Source organism: Cyprinus carpio, chromosome A20 (assembly GCF_018340385.1).
Source record: "Cyprinus carpio isolate SPL01 chromosome A20, ASM1834038v1, whole genome shotgun sequence".
Classification (NCBI taxonomy): Eukaryota; Metazoa; Chordata; class Actinopteri; order Cypriniformes; family Cyprinidae; genus Cyprinus; species Cyprinus carpio.
Window position 1 is genome coordinate 15,333,737 of NC_056591.1, and position 24,095 is coordinate 15,357,831.

Below are 24,095 nucleotides of genomic sequence, written 5' to 3' on the forward strand. Positions count from 1 at the left end.
CAGGTTATAACTCCAACATTACATGATTTAGCCTGAGATTTAGGAATAAAGCCTGGAAAATGCTTGAACAGACCTCAAGTGGGAGTTAAGCTATTGAACACATAATAAATAATAATAATAAAAAACTTGACCAAAACACTCAAGGGATCTGCTTGGAGAGACACAATATCAAAGGAGACAAGACTTGACAATCTTCGGCTTCTGCACAGAGAATACACTGATTCAGAGCCGGAGTTTTCAAACTGGGCTCCGGGGACCTACGAGGGGGTCTAGGGGGTCCGCAGAAAACTTGGGTAACTTATTAACTTAAGATGGAAATTAAACATTATTTAATGTTTTTAAAACATTTGAATGTTTTAAACATTTTAACAGTAAAAAAATAATAATAAAATAAAGTTTAATATTTTCTGGATTATATTATTATATTTAATTTTAGCGGCAATTATTTAATTTTGGATACATATACTTTGCAACTTGTTTTTATAAAATTTGTTATATTATATAGGTATTTAAAAATTATAATATATGGCTTCCTTTATATTTTAGGAAGGGCTCCCTTGTTTGAAAAGTTTATTATACACATGAAACTAGAATGGTTATATATATTGTGACATATTTCTATTCAAAGAGCAGGACATTGTGAATAATATATTATCCATCACAAACTAGAGGGGTTGAAAAATAAGCCAAATATGTGATGCCAGCTGAAAAGGAAAGTCATTTCAGAGGCGGGGTAAGTTATTACATTTTGATGAAAGAATGTAAAGCCAAACATTTTTTCTTTTGAATTGCGTGCACTGATGAATCGTTCACAATAAGACCAGGAATGTGTATCCAAAAAGAAAATAGGATCAATCAAGATTTTTATGTTGACCTAAAGTAAAAATATAAGGTGTAGATATACACGTCGATGCCAAAACTAATGGCCAATCAAAGCCAAAGGTTGATGCCATGTTTTTCCATGCTTAACTTTATCTATAGACCAACTACTTCACAAATAAAGGAAGTCGAATCTACGTAATGAGACTTTAGAGAGACTGGCATGAAAAAAGCCAAAATGAATCGGAAGGAATTCCTTTTGACTCTAAGGTGTTTCTAGACTACGAGCGCTGTTGTGTAGGACTATGTTGACAATGTTATTGGAGGCTTCTACTTTTAGCTCCATGTTTGGCTTGCTGCGGAACATGTGGCAAACAACTGTGTGCCTCTGGAAAAAGTGATTGTTTCCTCCAGTTCTCTTCTCTCAGCTTTTGTCCAGCTTTAACAATATGAAGCTATTTAACAGCAAACATTCCTTTCACAATGCTTGATCAAATTTAGCCCTCTCTTTTTTTTGTGGGATTAACAACTCAAAGTACAACGAACAGGTAAACAAAAACATGTACAGTGTGACCTCCGATATCTACAATCGCTTCAGTACAGACAGAGTTCTGTGGACGTGAAGGAAAGGTTGAAGGAAATAACATGTAACAATGACAACGTAGCTACATAATATTCACAGGCCACAGAGCTGTCAGTCACCGACTGTGAGAAGTTCCTGAAAGCACTCACCTCTAAAAGGTCTATCATGCGGGTCATCTGAGAGTAGATGAGAACTCGGTGGCCCTGAGACTTCAGTCGAGTCAGCAGCAGGTCTAGAGTGTGAAGCTTCCCGCTGTCTGTGATCAGAGACTCTTTGTCTGAAGAACAAAGCGGAGAAAAACATTTCAGAAATGGTAAATAATGCGTCAACTCACAAGATCAAAACTGTATCCCACACTGTCGGAATGGAGCTGATTAGATATTTTAAAGCAATATAATGAATAAGCTTGTGGAGTGACAGCAATTTCCCCTCCCTGCTCAAAGCGTTCCATAATCACTCCGCTCCAGCTCCGCTCCGGGTTTTCCATTTCCTGCTCCTCACTTACCGATGACAGAAATCCCACTCTCGGCTCAAAATTGGTTACAGATCCATCATAAAGTTCTTTCAGTATGTTTGTTTTGTGATATCATGAACATCTGAGCATTAAAGTGAAAAGATCTCTTAAGTGGAAAAAAAAATACTTAAGATAAAAATGTTATGCTTTATTGAAAGGTAGCGATTTCTTTTAAATTATTTTTAGTGATGCATGATATATTGGTACCATATTGGTTACAGGACAATATTTTTTTTTCTTTTTTACATTTAAACTAACAATAACAACAATAATCTAGTAATTGTTTTGTTTGTTTGTGTTCATCTAAATTATTTGCTGAGGTAATCCACATCATCCTATAAATTCTAAGCAAGTTGTATTTTCAGTTTTTTTGCTGGTTATCAAATGTATATCAGTTATGTAAGACATCAACACATTTGACTGATGTTCACAGACCAGAAAATTTTGTGGCAGTGGTCTATCAATGCTGTCACCCCAACAGTGCTTACAAAAGAGGAAGCACAGGCTTCCCATTGTTGACTGGTGCAACCCTTGACCCTAGGGTCAGCTCATAGGGGGAAGTTAAATGACCCTGCTAGTCATGGGCACTCAGAAAGTGATTATACACACAGAGCCGGCTGCCAGAGCAATCTAGAGATCCCCAGAGAGAGTTTGAGGCCTGCTGGCCGAGCCTTAGACAGTACAAAAAGCATGTCAAACTCATGGCCAGCATGACCATGTTGATCATGTCCATGCTAATGTGAACCATAGCTGAACCCTGACTCAACACCCCCATGACCCTGAAAAGGGCATGCGCGTAACCTTTTCAATGAGTGGTGGAGAATGGCTCAAATTAGCCCATGCACTCAAAATCTCATACTCACCATGTTGATGATTGACAAGATAATGTCCACATGGATCTAATTTACTCTACACGAGATGAACATTTGCTCTGAGGCAGGGGGTCTCAAACAACAGATCTGTGGGCCATATTCAGCCTGAGAGATACTTTCCAATTACCTCTCAAGTTTTAATAAATCGAGATCACATCCAAGTGATTTGTTTGCACAGATGATGGCAAGTTCTGTTTGAAAACTTGAGAGCAAATCATGTAATTTACAAACAAATGACAAAAAAGTACACTTGATTTCTCATTATCATACAGCTCTAAAAAGTGGTGATTTGATGAGATTATCTGGCAATGAAATTGGAAAAAAAATATTAGACACTTTACAATGATCACAAATTCTTAATTTACTAATCATGCAGAAATGCATTCATCAGCTTTCTGAAAGGAGTTTCAGACAAAGCAGACATCTAAAATTTCATTGGAATAGTTAAAAACATGAGATTAAAATGGGCCATCTTCAGTTTGATTCATCTCTTCATTAAAAGCCTTGTTGTTGACTTTAATATTTAAGATATAAAGAAAAAAAAACAATTTACAAAATAGTCAATTCATAACATTGAAAATTAAATTAAATATAATCGATTGAAACACTGATCAATTATACAATTATACAGTGATTTGCAATGTAAAAAAAGCGCTATACAAATAAACTATACAATAAATATTGTGATATATTATTACGATTAAAAATAACTGATTTCTATTTTAATACATTTTAAAATGTAATTTACTGTTATGGCAAAGCAGAATTTTCAGCAGCCATGTGCTGCTTAGTTTTTTCATGGAAACAGTAATTTTTTCAGGATTCTTTGATGAGTAGAAAGTTTGAAAGAACAGGATTTAATTGAAATTGAAATATTTTGTAACAAACATTTTACTGCCACTTTTGATCAATTTAAAGTTTCCTTGCTGAATAAAAGTATTAACTTCTTAAAAAAAATGTTCTGCCCCCAAACTTTTTAATGGTAGTGTACATACCTTAATTTGCTTTAGTGTTTTACAGTGACTAGCAGCTGAGCTTGCACATTCAATAAAGATTTACTAGAGCTGGTTATACACTGATCATATACTATGGTGCATAATGATTATATATTATACTATTTTCAGACCACTGAAGACTGCTTGAAGGATCACATTTTTCACCAAGAGACTGCCTGCTGAAATACGTGTACAAGTTTAACAACCATATCCCACAGTGTTAACAGCAATGGTTTCTTTAGCAAAAGGCTGAGGTTTCAGGTTCCTGACTGAGAGAAAGACTGTTTTATGAAGAGAGAAGAGTCTCCCATTCGCTCTTCCCCATAAAACTCTAATCTAATGGGTCTGGCGTCAGAGGGAAGAGGCAAAGAGCTGCCAGATCCCACTTTATGAAGCCCTGAAAGACTGTGGGATGAAGATGGTGGTCTAAGGGGATGATGTGACCCATTGGTACCCACAACTCAACAGCACCGGCACCACAGAGTCTCCTCTGGTGTTTCCATTCCTGTCTTATCAAACCCCCCACACGTCCTTTTTCACAAGTCTGACAATTAGTCAGACACATGCTACTTCATCTTAAAGCAACTCTTAGACATGCTTATCAAACATGACTAAACTCATACAAAAACATTTTCAGAGGAAACTAACAAGAGTGACTTTTACGATTTTACGATAACAGATTTAGGAGTGGGTTATGTTGAAATGAAAGTTCATAGAGGACGGCTTCATGTATTTTCAGGATACCTTCCAACTGCAAAACAGGGGGAGCTCAAAGAAACCAAATGCTGTGCCATCAGATATTACTATGGTTACCGCTATCAATTTAACCCACCTGCTGGCGGAAACCCCTCAAGAGTGGCGTTACAGGAGCCTCGGCTCTAATCCAGTCCCTCCTGTCCAGAATTCAGGTCTGACCCGAGGGTGACCCAATTTTTTAAAATCTGTCACAGAGCCCTGGACGAGCTCATTAACCACCCTGCCTACTTAATTGTCTTTCCATTGCTTGCTAATTTCATTAAAGCAATGTCAGCTTTAGGACCACTTTTTTTGGAAAAGGGACAATAGGTGACAACACAAGCATGCACAAGATTAGCTTTAGTGTTTACCGGTGCCCAGTACAACCATTAGCCAATACCCAAACATGAGCACAGGTCCAAGGAGTGAAGCTGATGCTCAACATAAACAATGTTTGTTTTTCCACTCAATTCACATAACTTCACCTACGTGAAAGTGCACCTTAAAAACAGGAAAGAGTTGCACAAATAAATGATGCAATCACAATTTAGAATGTAGTGTTGTAGTCAAGACCACCTAAACCAAGACCAAGTCGAGATCAAGACCATAGTGTGTTGAGACCAAGACCAAGGCAGGGCGAGACTGAGTCAAGATCAAGACCGAACCAGCACTCCTGAAATTCAGGTTGGTGATAGATCACCACTGTGTGTTGCTCAGAAACGCAACAGTTGCTTTGGATTGCTGGACTTTGTTTGGAACTATTTTCATTGCTAAAATAGAAAAAAAAAACAAAAAAAAAAACAACTGTGTCTAAAATGTAATCCACTTAATACTTCTTTGTTTAACATTCGCATAAAATCAATATTACGTTTTGTAATCATGCTCATATTCATGAAAATAGCTCTTTTGCTTGAAAATAGCTTATTTTATGTAACATGAAAAACAAGATCTCAAATACATTTTTTTTGCAATCATATCTTGAATATTTTGGCTATTTGTATTAATTTTTATGAGATTTTTGACACAATTTCCCATTAAATTCTAACCGGACACAGCAGTATCAAAATAAATCAAATTAGAAATAAGTTACTGATTGCATTTAAAGCAGGAAGTTTTACGTCATCACATTAATGATGTTAACAAACAATTCAGACAGTGCAAGTATGAGACATCCCTGCAGTTGTGGTCTTAACCAGTCTTGTAATAAAATCCAGAGTCCTTTAAATCTGAGGCCGAGACAAGACAGAGTAAAAATAAGGTTGAGACCGAGACAAGACCAAGACCTTATAAAAAAGGTCTTAAGACCGGTCTAAAGTACCACAACACTACCCTCATGTTGTTCTGAATAACTTTCTTAAGTGGAACACAAAAGATGGATTTTTCAACTGCTTTTGTCCATACAGTGAAAGTCAGTGTGGTTCAAAGCAACATTATGTGAACTATCTCTTTAAACGTACAAAAAAAAAATACAACATTCAAGACAAAAAACAGGTAGGCTGCTGATGAAATGGTTCAGATAGTTAGGATGTTCCATCTAAAGCCATCTTTTTGTAGGTAAAGATCATAAAATGTGACACATTTGCCACACACTATGTTTACAGAGTCTGGCAGCAGTCCAGTGACCACAGATCTTGCTTGGACAGCAGATGAAACGAGCAAATGATGGAGACTCTCATTAAGCTGTCGTATATACCGATTATACTCACCAGGTCCCGCCTGAGATCTGAGCACAAACCCAAACACAGAAGCAAATGGGGGTGAATTATATGACCACATTTTGAATTTCACACAAAAGGGAGAGGCAAAGCAGACTAAAACAAAGTAAAATACTCCCTCTGTAGGCCAGAAGGAGACCTGCATATGGGAAGCAACTTGTTATACTAAAGGTCAACATCATGACTTTTTCAGCCTTTGACCTGCAAAAACAAAATAAATGGTGGACTTGAGAACATATTGAGCAATGGAGCTCATGGGAAATCAGGGTTTGAGTCTGTTTGTAGCCATATTCCCATAATGTCCTCTTTCCCCTTGATTTTCTGTCAAATAAATGTACCTTCAGACAAAAAGAAATAAGTATAGTAATTTAATATAGTAACAAGTATAGTAATTTTATAGTTATATATTATTTTATAATAGTAAAAAATAACACTATTCTATTTAATGTTTGATATATTAAGTGTGATTATACTCTTAATTTTTTTTAGTAACAAGTATAGTAATTTTATAGTTATATATTAATATATATATATATATATATATATATATATATATATATATATATATATATATATATATATAAATTTAAAAATAAATAAATAAATTTATGCATTTAGCAGACGCTTTTATCCAAAGCGACTTACAGTGCATTCAGGCTATCAATTTTTACCTATCATGTGTTCCGGGGAATTGAACCCTCAACCTTGCGCTTCGTAACGCAATGCTCTACCACTTGAGCTATATATACTTTCTAATATTCAAACCAAGGCATGTGAATAAATATATACAAATTTAAACAATGAAAATAAATAAATACATTACTTTTAAACATTGGGGGTTGGGGGGGGGTGGAGATCGGGCATCTGACTTAAGGATAATCTCTCCAAACACCTTGGTGAAGCCTAAGTGTTTTTCACAGCCAGAAAGGCGGGCCGAGGGAGCAGATCACAAACAATTATGCAGTCACTGTTGTTTGGGCCCCAAATCAAAAAGGCCAGGAATATTTCCGGCCATTTTGCTGGAGTGCAGAGATTCTTTGAAAGAACAGGAAGGGAAAGCAGAGTTTCCCACAGGCTGTCTGTGAGCTGAGCTCTGCAGCATTCTTACTCTCCCTCCCTCAAAACAACAGCTCAAAGCAGCAGTCACATTACAACAATGTGCAGAGCTATTGTAAAAGAAAGCCTGTCCTCCTGTGGCCTGCCCCCCAATTAGAGTGACACGAAAGGTACAGAATCAATACACTAATACTCTCATGTGTACAAACCAGCCAACGGGGGGACACAAACAATATGCGTCAAATTGAATCTTGCTAAATGTGTGTGTGATACTGTAAACACAGTGGGTATAGAAAAGAATCAACCACCTTTAAAATAATCACATTTTGTTGCTTTGCAGCCTGAAATGAAGACGGACACAGTTTTTGTTTTATCTAGCTGTATTTACTTACTTTAGTGCAACTTATAACATCCAAGTGAAAGATAAAACACCAACATGTCTGAAAAAATAAAAAAACAGAAGTTGGAAAAAGGATCACCCCTAATGTCAGTATTTTGTTTAACCACCTTTTGTTTTAATTACAGCCTTTAGTCTGTTGGGATTTGTCTCTACTAACTTTACACATCTAGACCTAAAAATATTTGGCCACCCTTCTTTGCAGAACTGCTCAAGATCAGGTTCAAGTTCAACTGCTGTGTGCTCAGTTTTGCTGTGTGTTTTGGGTCATTGTCATGTTGGAAGGTAAACCTTCTTCCCATTGACAACTTTCTGGCAGAGGGCAGCAGATTTTCTTTCTTTGCTTTTTCCTTCCATCCTGACAAGTGGTCCAGTCCCTGCTGCAGAGAAACACCTCATAACAGGACATTATCACCTCCATGCTTTACTGGAGGAATGCTGTTATTTGAATGGTGAGCTGTATTGGATTTCCACCAGACATTTTCGCTCATCTGCCTCAGAATTTTATTTTTGTTTTTTTTTATAGCTCAGTCGTGACTGCATGTGGCCTTTCTTGAGGAGTGGCTTATTTTTTTGCAAAACTCCCATGAAGCCACATTTGTGGAGAATTTGTGATATTGTCACATGCACACAATGACCACTCTTTGTCATAAATTCCTGCAACTGCTTCAGGCTAGATTTACACGACAATGATGTAGTCAAAAAATGGAAATGTTTTTTTGCTTGCGTTTTTAAAAAGTTATCATATCCGCAAAAACGGCCAAAAATGCTGTATTATGTATGCCAGGCCAGTAGTTGGTGCTGTCACCTTGTTAGTAAACAGTACCTGTAGGGAAGTGATGATTATATGTTGTATATGATGCATCACCGCTATTGGTTGTAATATTGGTGAAATAAATCCACACTTTGCTGAAAAAGCGTTAGCAAACTCTTGAGCAGCAACAACAGTACCATGTACTCCGCCATTGTTGTGTATGCTTGTTCGCGCTTGCCTTTAAATTCGGCACGTATTGCGCATGTCTACATACCTAACACATATTACGTATGCGCATGATGTAACCGTTTTCAAAGATTCAAATTTTCAAGATTACTGTGCTTCTAGGCATTGATTTATGGAAGCAGATTAGTCTCAAATATAATTCACGCAAAAAACACGATTCACACATGCGTAGACAATTTCACATGCATGAAACCTAATTCACGTACACACAAAAATAATTCACGTGCGTGAAAAAAAATATATATTCAAAAAAAGCAATTCACATGCGCAAAATAAAATTATATATTCATAAAATACATTTCACAAATGCAAAACACAATTCGTAGATATACAACTGTGCACAAAAACCTTTGAATGTTTTAAAATGTACGAGTGTCTGAATGTACAAATCGTCATTTACTACGAATCCACTCGGATTTTGTGTGTGTGTGTTTTTGAGACTTTCCTGGCAGAGCTCTCTTCCCACGTGGGTCTGTCCGTACTCTTAAGCCAATCAGATGCGAGCTTACCATTCAACCAATCATATCATAAGCCACTGAGAGTGCATTCAGAAGCTCGTAGGCAATCGGGGAGACGTCAAGAGAGAAGCCCATAGAAGCCCTGGCGTTAGATTTTAAAATACTATACAAAATAATTAAACAGAATACTTACTCCTGCTCACTCATGCCAAAGAACTCCCCGCTCAAGTTCGCCGTCTCTGCAAGATTAACGATGGCAGTTTGCACGCACAGCTACTAGAAGATTTACATCTGTCAGACAGGTTGCTGACGTCATCAAGCTTAGTTTGAGTCTGCGCGTCAGAAACGGAAGTGCTAAAAATCGCTAAAAATGGGCTTCACTTGTCTCACCTGAGTTCCAATTGGGTCGCTGTGTCCATTTCTTTTACTGACTATGGGATTACTGATGTAAAGGCTTAATTTCCGTTCTAATTAATCCATATGGTGCAAAAGGTGCGCAGAATCGTGCTCCTTGAATGCACTCTCAGTGGCTTATGATATGATTGGTTGAATGGTAAGCTCGCATCTGATTGGCTAAAGAGTATGACAGACCCACGTGGGAAGAGAGCTCTGCCAGGAAAGTCTCAAAAACACACACACACAAATATGAGTGGATTCGTAGTAAATGACGATTTGTACATTCAGACACTCGTACATTTTAAACATTCAAAGGTTTTTGTGCACAGTTGGTATATCTACGAATTGTGTTTTGCATTTGTGAAATGTATTTTATGAATATATCATTTTTATTTTGCGCATGTGAATTGCTTTTTTTGAATATATATATTTTTTTCATGCACGTGAATTTTTTTTGTGTGTACGTGAATTAGGTTTCATGCATGTGAAATTGTTTACGCATGTGTGAATCATGTTTTTTGCGTGAATTATATTTGAGACTAATCTGCTTCCATATTGATAAAGCCTTTGGATTTTTTTTTGTATCCATCTCCTGACTTGTGCCTGTCCACAACTTTATCCCGGAGATCTTTTGACAGTGCCTTGCCACCCATAGCTGATTGTTTGCTTCAGTTGCACTACCAAGGACTGAAATGCTCACAGAAAGCTCTTTTCATGCTGAACTCATCAAAATGACCACAGTTATCACAGCTGAAAGTCAAATGGCTTTGTGTGCCATTGAGAAGGTGATTAGCTACACCTGATTAAGTTTACAAGTCATTTTTATGAGCGGGGTGATCCTTGTTTCCAACTCAGTGATTCTGTTGTTGGTTTTTTAAATTAATTAATTAATTTTTTTTTTTTTTTTTTTTTTTTTTGGTGTTGGCGTTATATATTTCACTTGGATGTTATAAGTTGCACTGAGTAAATACAGATGGACAAAACAAAAACCGTGTCCGTCTTCATTTCAGGCTGCAAAGCAAAAAAATTTATTATTTTAAAGGTAATTGATTATTTTCTATACCCACTGTACAGTAAATGTGTATGCACTATAAAGAGGGCAGAGGTGAACATGTCCACATTTGTTTGCTGGTTGTCTCAGGTATAAATGTATGCATAACTCTATAACTAAGATGTAAATAAAAATATATATATTCTTCTACTATTACTATTCTTTAATAAAAGTATGACCTGTTCGTGTGATCATCCTGATTTTTATATGACTTTATTATACAACTCACAAATGTATCTGTAATGATACAATTCATGTAATTAAGTGTTTTCAGTCTTTAAGAGGTCAAAGACACCCAAATATTATCAACCTCATGCAAGGGACCCCCATCCTTAAATTTTTGTATTTATATAGTTTCTTCTTAAGACCCAAATTTGGAAAATTAATCAATTGTAAATAAGTTACATCATGTTTTTTTCTATTCCTTGTTTATTTTAATCTGATGTTTATTCATTCACTTTAAGCATATTTTCAATTATATATGATCCTTCCATTTATGAAGAATCCCTGATCTATATAACTTATTTCTATGTCATTTTTTATTTGCATCTTACGTTACAGATGTACAAATACAGCCACATTTTGAATTTGATAAATATTAAAAAGTATTTTTCCCCTACACAGGAAAAAAAAATAAAAAAAATAATTAAAGACAAGAATAAAATAATGTTAATTTGAAATATATATATATATATATATATATATATATATATATATATATATATATATATATATATATATATATATATATATACATACAGGTCCTTCTCAAAAAATTAGCATATTGTGATAAAAGTTCATTATTTTCCATAATGTAATGATAAAAATTAAACTTTCATATATTTTAGATTCATTGCACGACAACTGAAATATTTCAGGTCTTTTATTGTTTTAATACTGATGATTTTTGGCATACAGCTCATGAAAACCCAAAATTCCTATCTCAAAAAATATTTCATCCGACCAATAAAAGAAAAGTGTTTTTAATACAAAAAAAGTCAACCTTCAAATAATTATGTTCAGTTATGCACTCAATACTTGGTTGGGAATCCTTTTGCAGAAATGACTGCTTCAATGCGGCGTGGCATGGAGGCAATCAGCCTGTGGCACTGCTGAGGTGTTATGGAGGCCCAGGATGCTTCGATAGCGGCCTTAAGCTCATCCAGAGTGTTGGGTCTTGCGTCTCTCAACTTTCTCTTCACAATATCCCACAGATTCTCTATGGGGTTCAGGTCAGGAGAGTTGGCAGGCCAATTGAGCACAGTAATACCATGGTCAGTAAACCATTTACCAGTGGTTTTGGCACTGTGAGCAGGTGCCAGGTCGTGCTGAAAAACGAAATCTTCATCTCCATAAAGCTTTTCAGCAGATGGAAGCATGAAGTGCTCCAAAATCTCCTGATAGCTAGCTGCATTGACCCTGCCCTTGATAAAACACAGTGGACCAACACCAGCAGCTGACATGGCACCCCAGACCATCACTGACTGTGGGTACTTGACACTGGACTTCAGGCATTTTGGCTTTTCCTTCTCCCCAGTCTTCCTCCAGACTCTGGCACCTTGATTTCAGAATGACATGCAAAATTTGCTTTCATCTGAAAAAAGTACTTTGGACCACTGAGCAACAGTCCAGTGCTGCTTCTCTGTGGGGAATGCGGCACCTGTAGCCCATTTCCTGCACACGCCTGTGCACGGTGGCTCTGGATGTTTCTACTCCAGACTCAGTCCACTGCTTCCGCAGGTCCCCCAAGGTCTGGAATCGGTCCTTCTCCACAATCTTCCTCAGGGTCAGGTCACGTCTTCTCGTTGTGCAGTGTTTTTTTTGCCACACTTTTTCCTTCCCACAGACTTCCCACTGAGGTGCCTTGATACAGCACTCTGGGAACAGCCTATTCGTTCAGAAATTTCTTTCTGTGTCTTACCCTCTCCCTTGAGGGTGTCAATGATGGCCTTCTGGACAGCAGTCAGGTCGGCAGTCTTACCCATGATTGCGGTTTTGAGTAATGAACCAGGCTGGGAGTTTTCAAAAGCCTCAGGAATCTTTTGCAGGTGTTTAGAGTTAATTAGTTGATTCAGATGATTAGGTTAATAGCTCGTTTAGAGAACCTTTTCATGATATGCTAATTTTTTGAGATAGGAATTTTGGGTTTTCATGAGCTGTATGCCAAAATCATCAGTATTAAAACAATAAAAGACCTGAAATATTTCAGTTGGTGTGCAATGAATCTAAAATATATGAAAGTTTAATTTTTATCATTACATTATGGAAAATAATGAATTGAATATGCTAATTTTTTGAGAAGGACCTGTATATTACACCCTATAATTAGGAATCATTCAACACAGTATTGTTATTGCTAATAAAGCCTTAATCAGCCTCTATATTGAGATGTAGGCTTTTAATTCCATGAGCCAGTGGTGGGACCGCCAGCATACTTCAATTACTCTTACCCAGACTTGTGTCACTTCCTTCCCTGGGTACAGTATGACTCTGAGAAAATGGGAAAAGTGCGCTCTGAAACACCTTAAGCCTGTGAATGAACATTCACAGTGATACACACACACACACACACACATACACATTCAAAGCGCTTACCTAACGCTGTGCAGAAACAATGTCCAATAGTCCAACTTCCTTGCTTTGTCCCCCCTCCCAACTTCACAGACTTCACAACCTCTTTCTCTTCCCCAGTCTGCTCCCAGCAATTACACTGGAACGCGCACACAAACACATGCCTGCACACGATTCACGCAACAGGCTGATGCAAAAATCTGTCTTATCTGCAAATATGACACTGGCACTACTCCTATCGAACTGTCATGCTAAACGTGATGAATGGCACTCTGTGAGTTTTGCTTGATTGAAATGCACTTTGGCTCCAGAGCACAGCGGTGCCATGAGGTCCCTCAGGGCCTGAAGCCTTGCCATAAGGAGCTGAGACACAGTACTATGGTTTGTGTTTGGTCTAAAGAAGGGAGTTGTCGCTGCTGAGGGTATTATAAATTTCAATAAAATTTAGACTTCCTCTCAAAACATTCAAAACCTTTATGATACAACCAATGAATGTGAGAAAGTCCTTCATCTTAAATGAAAATGTCTTTGCAAGGACAATAGCCGGATACAAACATCTTGGGAAAATTAAGTACCTCTCAACCGCTTTTACACACGAGCAAACATAAACAAACAGACATGCACGCACACTAACTCCCACCCAGGATTTCACCTACCTGGAATCCTTATGAAGGACCAGCCGTGTCTTTGCTGCAGGGCCATGATGCCCCCTGGGCTCTGAGGGAGGAAGGCCTGAGAGCATTGAGCCCAGGCGCAAGCCAGCTCGGGGGATCCGTACAGGAAGCACTGCTTAGCAATGAGACTCCCTCCATCTCGTATTAACCTCCATTCATACTCTGCACTGCGATCCGCACAATAGCGTTCCATGGGAACTGAAGTCACCTAGAGAAAGAAGAATATCCCTTAGTCAACATCTCCGAGGCTGTTTACAATATCCAAGTGTCTTTCCTCCAGATAATTGGCATCTATTTCCCTATTCAGTCTTTTTATTACTAAGAAACACCAAACAAATTGGAGCTTGAGGGGGGAGAAGAATCATTTCCAGTTGTTGAACGTGCACACACACACACAGGCACGCACAACCCTGTCTTTCTGACATTTTGTCCGAACCCCGCCGCTCTGGCAGGAAAGCGTGGCAGAGGTCAGCGGTGCTAACAGCGCTAACAGGCCTTTGAGTAACAGATGACCATTTCCTTTAGTGACTCACACCACTTACAATCCCTTCCACTGGCCGTTTCTTTTCATTCCCTCTCCCTCTTGCTTTATCCCTCTTTCAGCTTTATGGAGAATTTTATGGCGTGCTGACAAGCGGATGATATTATCTTCCTTTCATTCTTATCTCTGATGAAAAACAGCTCAGCTTTGGCCAGGCTTCCAGTTTTGTAGCGAACAGCTGACCAATAGGAGCGCGGACTCGCAGATGTGGCCATAAAAAGCCAACAGGGCCAAGAGTCCCTCATGAATAAAGAGAAAAAAGGCGACTAATCTATCTTATCACTTTCCCACAGTGCCAATATGCCCCTGGTGCCTAGGGGCCGGTGCCAATTCTCATTACGTAGCCATGAGGCTAGACACAATCCCGACTCTTGGGGCTGGGATAACACTGAGATAGCCTCACATTAGCAAAGTTAACAGCAGATAACAGTTTCTCATACATGACTGAGCCATTAACATTGCAGATATGATTCAGTACAACCACACTGGTCACGTATTAAAGATTAATATCTTGACTAGCTTAAGACGGACATTTTCCTGGCTCGCCGTCTTTTTGCTGGATCTGAAACAACCTTGCTATTTACCAATCAGATTTTCAGATTAGGTTTAGGGTTACGGTTAGGCTTAAGGGCTTGAAAAAGATTTGATCAAAGTGTCATTTGATAAAAGATCAAGTCACCTCTGGTTTAAAGTGTGGGACATGTTTAGGGTTAGGAAAAGAAAAAAATATATAAACATATAATAAAATTATAATACTATAAATAAATAAGTAGAATAAGAATATAGAAGAATTATAACATAATTAGTTTTATAAAATAAAATACTATAAAATATATTAAAATACTTAATTACTTCATTATATTACATAAAATCATAATACAAATAGTACATAGTACAATAGTACATTCTGACATTACTATTTATATAAATAAAATAATAAAACAGTAACTATTATATTTCTATAGAAATCTAATAAAAATATGTAAACATACAAATTATAATAAAATTATAATTATAAAAATTAATTTAAAATGAGAATTAAAATATAATCAATAGACTAATTAGCTTTTATTATTATATAAAAAGAAGAAGAAGTAGTAAAACTAAGGATAATGTATACTAATAATGAATAAGGAATGTTGATCTTGAACCAGCAAATGATGTTGTAAGTCACAACTACCACGTTTCCTCCAGTACCAAAGACATGAATTCACAATATCTCAACAATAATATATCCCTAAGTTTGAGAGTATCCCAAACGGCGGTGTGGGTTTTGATGGGCTGTGTATTCACAGCCAGAGAAGCAGCCCTTAACCAAGACCTCTGATTTCTCACTGGTGGGCTTGTGTTGTTTGGTTACTCTCCACCGGGGTCATGATCAGCTGAGCAGAAGATCCGTCAGGGGGTCAAAGAGGATAAATAAACCAGGCTTGTACTGAGGGCCACACAGAGAACAAGTCTTTCATTTTGGATAGCAAGTTTGTTTCTGAGACAGCGGGAGATCCCCGTCAGCACCTGACTACCCTCAGTAGAAATTCAGTTTCTGACTTTTGCAAAAAGAGTTGCTGCATATAGAAATCTGGATTTATTTCAAACTGCTAAACTGAGTAAAAGTACTGGCAATCAATATGTTCCACTAAGATGTTTTTTTGTTTTTGGGGGGGGGGCTGTGTTTCTTACCCTGGGCGTGACAGTGAGTAAAAACTTAGGTGGTTGGGTAGGCTGGCACGGTCTGAAGATCTGAACGGATGAGCGTCTGCTGTGGATGACCACGTCAGTGCGACAGATCAGCATAGACCCTGTGGACGTGAACACTAAATCCTGCAGGAAAGAAAGAAAAATAAAAGTCAGTATAGCATATTACACCCTACTAAATCACATACTGCCAAAATCTCAACACGTATGACTAAGTGTGTGCGTGAAGATGGCCATTTTTCTGCACCATGTGTGAAGTCGTCACAAAACAGAACACGGGCCTGCAGCACCTCCTAGTGATCTCCCTACTCTCTACAATGAGTTATCTAATGTAAACCCAACTCCCATCTCATCAGCTCCATTTTTCACAAGCCAAGAGGTCACTCTGAGAAGAAGTGATACCCTAAATGAGACCACAGTGGTAACAGACGTCCAGACGGGGGTCACAGTCCAAACTACAGCTCTAATCACCCACATGAATCATAAAGACCAGAGTATATATCTGCTTGTTTCCTGTCTGCATCCACACAAGTGACAAGAATAAACAGACCTGTCGGCTTCATTTAGAGGAGGTTGTGAGCTAATGATGGATGAGGTGTGAAAAACATGTGATGAGAGAGAAAGAACGAAAAAAAAGAAAGTGAGGAAAGAATGAGAGTGAAAAAGAAAAAGAAAAAAGAGAAAGAAAGAAAGAAAGAAAGAAAGAAAGAAAGAAAGAAAGAAAGAAAGAAAGAAAGAAAACGAAAAATCAAGAGAAAGAATGAGAGAGAAAGGAAATTTAAAAAGCAAGCAAAATTACAGCAATAACTAAAAGAACAAAGGAATGGAGAAAGAAAAATGGAAGAATGATGCAAGAAAGATTATAAGAACAGAGAAACAAAAATAAAGTCAAGACAGAACAATAGGGGGAAAACAAGCAAAAATCAAGTATGAGTGAAAAAACACAAAAAAAAATAATGTATATATATATATATATATATATATATATATATATATATATATATATATATATATATATATATATATATATAAAGAAAGAAAGAAAGAAAGAAAGAAAGGTGCTGTAGGGCAGTCTCAGCAGGAGTGCTCGTGTCTCATTTCATGAAGTACAGGCTTGAGACTCTTGCCAAGACGTCAGTGAGAGACAATGACCGTACAAACACAGATGAGGCATCAATATGATCCAGCATCCAGAGCTCTGAGATTCTCACAGCACTGCTGCCTGCGGCTGCATACTGACTGATACAAATACATGAAACGCTAATTACCATACAACAACACAGATCCGCTCCATCTGCACAGAGCACCTCTGAGAGGAGGATCCCTCAGCACTGGGCTTGAGCAATATGTGATTACTTACAAAACACACTGCCAGCTTAAATTTACAGACTGGGAATCAGTTTTGCTGAGCGTCTTGGTTTTCAACTCAAAATCACAATATGTTGCAATGCTTAGAGAAAAATGAACTGCTCCAAATTGAGTCTGGAGAAGATCTGAAATTGTAGAAAAAGGCAGGTGCTTTCACTTTTGTAACTAGTTAGTACAGTTTAAGGTTCTTTACAACCTTGAGTGCTCGATATGGGCCAGTCCACACGGGGAGCTGATTGTTGTGGTGTCGTGTTCCCCATCCATGCCCCAGTGGAGCTAGGAGACGCTTACGTGGTACAAAAGCTGTAGTGGGAAGTGGATAATATTACACCTCAGTCAGCACCTTCTGCACACAGCTTCCCCTGATCGTAGCCTAAACGCACGCCAGCGCGCCAAACTGCAGTTTAGCCCCTGCTGCTGTTCGGCCTCCAGGGGACGACACTGTAGCTTCTGGACTGGGACATCCAGCACCACTTCCTCCATCGTCTTTCCTTTTCCCGATAATCCGTTTGGACCTTTGATATTCTCATCAGCATTTGATATACAGCAACACTGGAGTGTCTCGTGGGTGAGTGGAAATAGGTTTTCACAATGAAATCTGAGCCCTTGCCGCTAATGAAAGATGAGGGTCATTCAATCTGGTTAACCCAAGGCAAGAGTAGACATGCGTCCACACACACAAAACTCCAAACGCAAGAAATACTATGAACAAAGAAATACGGCAAACTTTGTGCAAGCAAATATTTGAAAGATATTCCGTTTTATTTGAGCACGATAACTAGACATCTAGAAGCAGAACTGTTCCATTTTGTCTTTTGAGTTATGTCTGTGAAATAACCAGTACTTATTATTTTTGGACATACCTTTCGATCAAAATTTGTGCCAATAATGAGAAGTCTGGGTGACCGTTCACACAAAAAGTGTTTCTGTATTTCACTGCACTGCTTTTCCTTTGTTTTTTTTATGTAAACGTGCTAGATGGACAATCTCAAGGATCTCAAGGAAGCAGGCAGCGTTCTAGAAATGTTGCCGAATAGTCTTGGACAAAGGGGGGCCTTTGAGAACCACTAGCATATGGTGATGAAGGCAACTAGTATATCATATGACAAAGCAAGAAAAACTCACCTGTAGAGTAGGACTGCTGTGGATATTTGGGAAAGATGTTGGCCGGTTAAGCCACAGGATGAGATCTCTGTGTGAGAGACACAGCTTGCCTAGCCGGGCTCTCCCTATAGCCTCGTTCTCCTTCACCTCTTCATCCCACAGACGGCTGTGGTGGAGCCGGTAAGCCGATTTGAAGGACAGATATACGGCTAACCACCTGAGAAAAGAGTTGATTTTATTATCTAAACAGCTCTTAAGATGTGTTTGCTTGCCATAGGAAACACACATCCAAATATTATTGATATATTCAGTTCTTATTAGAATTTTGCTTAGGACAAATCAGAGAAAGTGTGTATTTATGTTTTATTCTCTGACTGATGTGAGTGTGGTGTAACTTACCTCACTAGAGTCCCCTGAAGCATGATGTTAGACATCTCAGCAGGAGACACATCAATGAAACGCAGGAAAGAATAGCTGCTGCCTTCATCGTCAGCTGTAACAATTGAACATATGATCCGAAATTAGAGAAGTTTTGAAATAACAATATCAGAATATATTTGTTGAATAACAGAGACTTACTTTTGCGGTGAAACAAGGACTGTTGAATGTGTTGAGCAGAGAACGGAGAGAGCAGAGTCTGCTTCAGCCTGAGGAGAGACAACGATTAAAACTATGAGTTTAATAAAAAAATAAAAAATAAAAAAAGGCACTTGTAAAAGCTTTTACACAAGTTGTATAACAGCATTTTGATTCAATCAATAATGCCACACAGTTGGTTAAGAATCACCCTAAAGGTTTGTTCACGTAAAGAATGATAACTATAAGAAGAACTATAAATTATAATTGCATGCTGCAGTTCCAGTTGTGCTCAACATAATTCATACCCTTGGTAAATATGATCAACGTAAAATCTGCACAGTTAACCCTTTTGATATTTTATTTTAAACATTTACAAAAATCGAACCTTTCATTGAAGAATTAGAATTTAAAATGAAGGTAAAATCTCATTATGAAATAAATGTCTAATACTAAATGTAATATAAATGTCATAATAAATGTCTAATAATTGTCTTATATACATTGGCCACAATTAATCATACCCTTTTAATCAATTCTTTTTGCAACCTCCTTTTGCAAAGATAACAGCTCTGAGTCTTCACTTAATTGTATATTTTGTTTTTACTAATGTTTTAAATGCAAATATAAATGGGAATATACTTTAGAGATATTTTACTCATAAGAATTTCTAGCAGTACTGATAATTGTGCCCATTGTGTTTTAGAGGAAAATATTTTTTTCATAATGTGATTTTCCCCCCTTTCACTTTTTTTATTCTTTTTTTTTTTTTACTTTAATCAAAAGTTTGATTTTTATTTATTTATTTTTTAATTTTGAATTAAAGATCAAGTGGATAAACAATGCAGATTTATTTTCACACCCTTTTTTGGTAGGCTTCATATTTACCAAGGGTATGAATAATTTTGAGCACAACTGCATTTTGTCTGCTGCTTTAATTATTCTGATTGGCTGAATATGTTTTACCGTTCATTAGCTGGAAAAGAAAATAAGTCACTCTTTCTTCAAACAAGTTATTCCAACATTATTGTTCCTTCGTGTATATTTGAGGTGTGCATAGAATCACAATGGTTAACTTTATACAGTAGTTATCATCCTTGGTGTTAACGGGCCTTAAGGGAGGTACAGTAAACCTTCATTGAGATCAACTCACCTGGTCTTTCCGTGGTCAGACGTATGGATGATGGCATGTCGAAACAGAAATTTGGACATGATGAAGGGCTTCAGGGACATGTGGAAAGGCGAGCGGATCTCCTGACGCTCAAACAGATCTGGGTGGTTACAAACCTTAAAGATGAGAACAACATGCTGTGTTTAAAAACAGCTTCTTCACTATATATACAGTAAGAGTTCAAAAGGTTACATAGGCTTTAAAGGGATAGTTCACCCACAAATCTATCCCTTTAAAGCTGACAAACCCGGCCTCACCTTCCTGAACTGCATGACAAGGTTCATGAGGCTGCTGGTGGTGCTGTGGGATTGCTGGGACGTGCCCATTGATGACTGCAGCAGGTCCTCGATGGAGATCTTGTTCTTTAGAGCCTGGTAGAGCAGCCGCTGTCTGCTGGTCAGCTGGCAGTATGTCAAGATTTCAATCTGAGATGCAGATATGAAAAATAAGCAAGATAAATCTCACATACATAAACATTAGGTATGAAACCACAATTCTTTCTGAGAGGCTATAGGACATCACCTTGTCAGAGAGCTCGTTCTCCACATCCTTCTTTATTCTGCGCAGCATAAAGGGTTTTAGGATCATGTGCAATCTGGAAAGTTGGTCTGAAAGGGTAAACCAAGGTAAATCATGTCAAGTGACAGCAGAACATAAGCAAAACGTGAAGGCTTTGCTTGCTCAGCGCGAGTTCTGCTGTTTCAATATTAACTGTTATCAAATCATACTGCAGCTGAAATACCCAAAAATATATAATAACTTGAATATGAAAATTCTGTCATTATTTACCCTCATGTCATTCCAAGCCTGTATGAGTTGCTTTGTTATGTTAAACACATAAAAGAAGATATTTTGAAGATTGCGGTTTTTGAAGAAAACGGTGGTTGCCATTGACTTCCATAGTAGGAAAAATATCATATTTTATGCTAGCAACACGATAAAACATGTCTATCTATCTGACAGACTAAGACGGAGAATAGAAAAGGATGGCTTTTAAAACTACTTCAAACTAAAAAAACTTTCGAACTTCAAGCTTTTTAATCTACTTCAAATTTTCTATCCTGTCTTTCTCACATTAACATCCATAGTTGTCTTGCCAAACTTTTTTTAATCTAATTTTTAAAAAATAATTTCTTTGACTACACTGTTCCACCCTAACACATATTGTAACCTACTTGGAGATCAAATGAACAGTAAACAACAACTTAAATGGAAATGAACAAAAGAGTTGACTGACTTTCATCAATAGCAGATTTGTTCTCAGCATGACTCTCGATGTCCTTGGAGAACCACTCGTTGAACTCCTCGTGAGAGTCAAACAGAGTCGGCATGATGAAGTGAAGCAAGGCCCACAACTGAGAGGAAGAACAACAGTGTCAGGTTTTTCACTCACACTCGTGAACTCTCAAATAAGGTCTCACATGAATACACTCACCTCTGCCATTGTGTTCTGAATTGGCGTCCCTGTTAGCAGAAGGCGGTTCCTGCACTGGAACTGAAGGAGAATCTTCCATCGTACACTGCCAAGAAGAACCAGACACAGCTACTAAGACCTCCAAATCAAGCAGCAAGCTGAGGTCAATGGAGGATATAACTCGCGACATCACATCAACAGTCAGTGCTGAACTCTGAATCCTATAGGTCGTATAAGATTCAGAGTTTAGCATTGAGTGTTGATGTGATGTCCTATAGTATAGGTATTCTCTTCAGAGCTCACTTCTCAGACTTGGTTAAGTCTTTCATTAATTATGGGGACTTTAAGCCTTAAAAACTCATGAAAGCTGCTCTGATGCCCTGTAGAGACGCCGATTGGGCAATAAATCATGTTCCACCACAACAGAAGCTGCTGGCACATGTCCTGTCATCTCCAGAGATGCACAAACTCACACTCAGAGCTCGAGAGGCCCTCATTCTCTGAAGGGTTCCAGTCCAGATATAGTGTCACTGCACTGACTATGAGGACGGAAACATGGAAAATCTGAGATGCACCAGTACTGGAGATTTTTTTTAGAAGCTCTTTTTTCCTTGTTAAAGGTTCAACCAAGGATACATATCAGTTAGACAACCAGATTTTCACATTTTGGAGCTATATTCGCAGGAAAATACACTTACAATTTAAGTAAATACTCTGTGTAATATTCTATTCGAAGATGCAAATGTATTAAAATGATATTTTAGTTATAATTATTTCATGTTAAGCTTATTTCATTTCATTTATGTCTTTATTATCAAGATTTTGTTTGTATGTAATAATTCCATATGCTTTGCAGTCAATCATCATGTTATTCCAAAAATAATATATATATGTAAGTGTGTAAAATTAACATTTTAAAAAACGCTATTTTAAAGGTACTAATTGAGTTCTAATTACCTGGTGCTGCTTTTCAGTGCCTGGGCCTCGTCCAGAACCATATACTGCCATTTCACCCTCTGGAAATACTTCACATCCTGCACCACCAGCTGATAACTGGTGATGACAACATGAAACGGTGCATTCTGGGTATACAGAGTTTTCTACAGGAGCCAAAAAGGGATAATATATGGTTCAAGTAGTAGATTGCAATCCATCTGATATTTTAAAGCAATATTCTTATGAAATGTTTACCTGGCTCCAAAATTTTCTGATGACTTTACGATCATGAGGATTCCCCCAGTACGGTAACACCTGCAAGACCGAATGAGACAAGATTGCAATGATTGCATAAGAAATATTATTTGAAATTGGCCTTTGCCTGATGAAATTAAATAAAGATGTAAAACTCTTGAAATAAAACATATATGTCCATAATTTTCATAACAAGGTGTATTATGTGAACTATTCAGGGCTCAACAATAAGGATAGACTGATTAAGCTGGGCAAGAATAAGAAAGTAAAAATATGTGTTTGAGTTTATAGCTTTCATGAAGTTACATTAAATCTCTAGAATTTCCAGTTATTACACAAATTAAAAAACATAATAAATTACTTTTTGTTATTTGTTTTTAGTATAAAGAAAACTAATGTTTAATGAAAAACATATTTAACATAACAAATCCTTCTGACACATACAAATAATTTGCTAAAAATAAATAGTGGCAGGGCCAGTGAATACATTGGCAGGGCAAGTATAAATCCTGACCAGGCCAACAAAAGAAATAATTATTGTTCAGCTCTCTGATATTCCTAAAGTTTTCCTGGCTGGTATTTCAGATACAGATGATTTGTGAGATTAATCTGACTGAAGGGGAATGAATATTTAGGTTGGTGACTTTAGTGGAACTCGCTATAAATGATACAACACTGCCCCCTAAGGATCACAAAAATTAGACCAGAAGTGCTCAGTCATTCATTTCCTTACAGCAAAAATATGCAAAGGATAAGAAAAAACACATCTTTCATTGTTCTGAATATAGACGTAGTTCAAAGGGTTTGTAAAAAGATTGAGACAGTGAGGGACACTGAAAGAAAGCAAGAGAGAGCGGTAAAAAGGATTCCACGGCTGCAGGTGTTTCCCTGCACAGCTGCCACACTCACCTTGAATTTGGGGACAAAGCGGGAGAACTCCTGATGCCAGTTGTTGAGTGTTGAGGCTGGGGAGATGATCAAGAAGGGTCCCCAGATGTTTTCCCTCTGTCCCATAGAGCACACGAACACAAAATAAGCCAAACAGGTGCAGACAGCGGAGGGGGAAGGGGACGGAGATGGTGGGAAAGAGAGAGAGAGAGGAGAGAGGGGTCAAAACAGGAAACAACTGAAAAACGAGGTAACATGCTACCATGGCTTCCTATGGGCCCACAGCGCTACACTTTCATATCAAATACCAA

The 24,095-nt window shown here is 37.7% G+C and overlaps 1 protein-coding gene across 1 annotated transcript in view; it reads right to left on the reverse strand.

The window, feature by feature from the left end:
* Positions 1-24,095, reverse strand: part of LOC109082789 (chromatin-remodeling ATPase INO80-like) — a 37,777-nt gene that overhangs the window by 6,593 nt on the left and 7,089 nt on the right. The window contains 14 exon segments of the mRNA XM_042777780.1: positions 1,552-1,679; positions 13,819-14,044; positions 16,058-16,198; positions 18,566-18,761; positions 18,944-19,037; positions 19,124-19,191; positions 20,274-20,407; positions 20,549-20,716; positions 20,814-20,899; positions 21,529-21,646; positions 21,727-21,811; positions 22,663-22,805; positions 22,897-22,956; positions 23,806-23,901. Coding sequence (XP_042633714.1) covers positions 1,552-1,679; positions 13,819-14,044; positions 16,058-16,198; positions 18,566-18,761; positions 18,944-19,037; positions 19,124-19,191; positions 20,274-20,407; positions 20,549-20,716; positions 20,814-20,899; positions 21,529-21,646; positions 21,727-21,811; positions 22,663-22,805; positions 22,897-22,956; positions 23,806-23,901 — 1,743 coding nt within the window.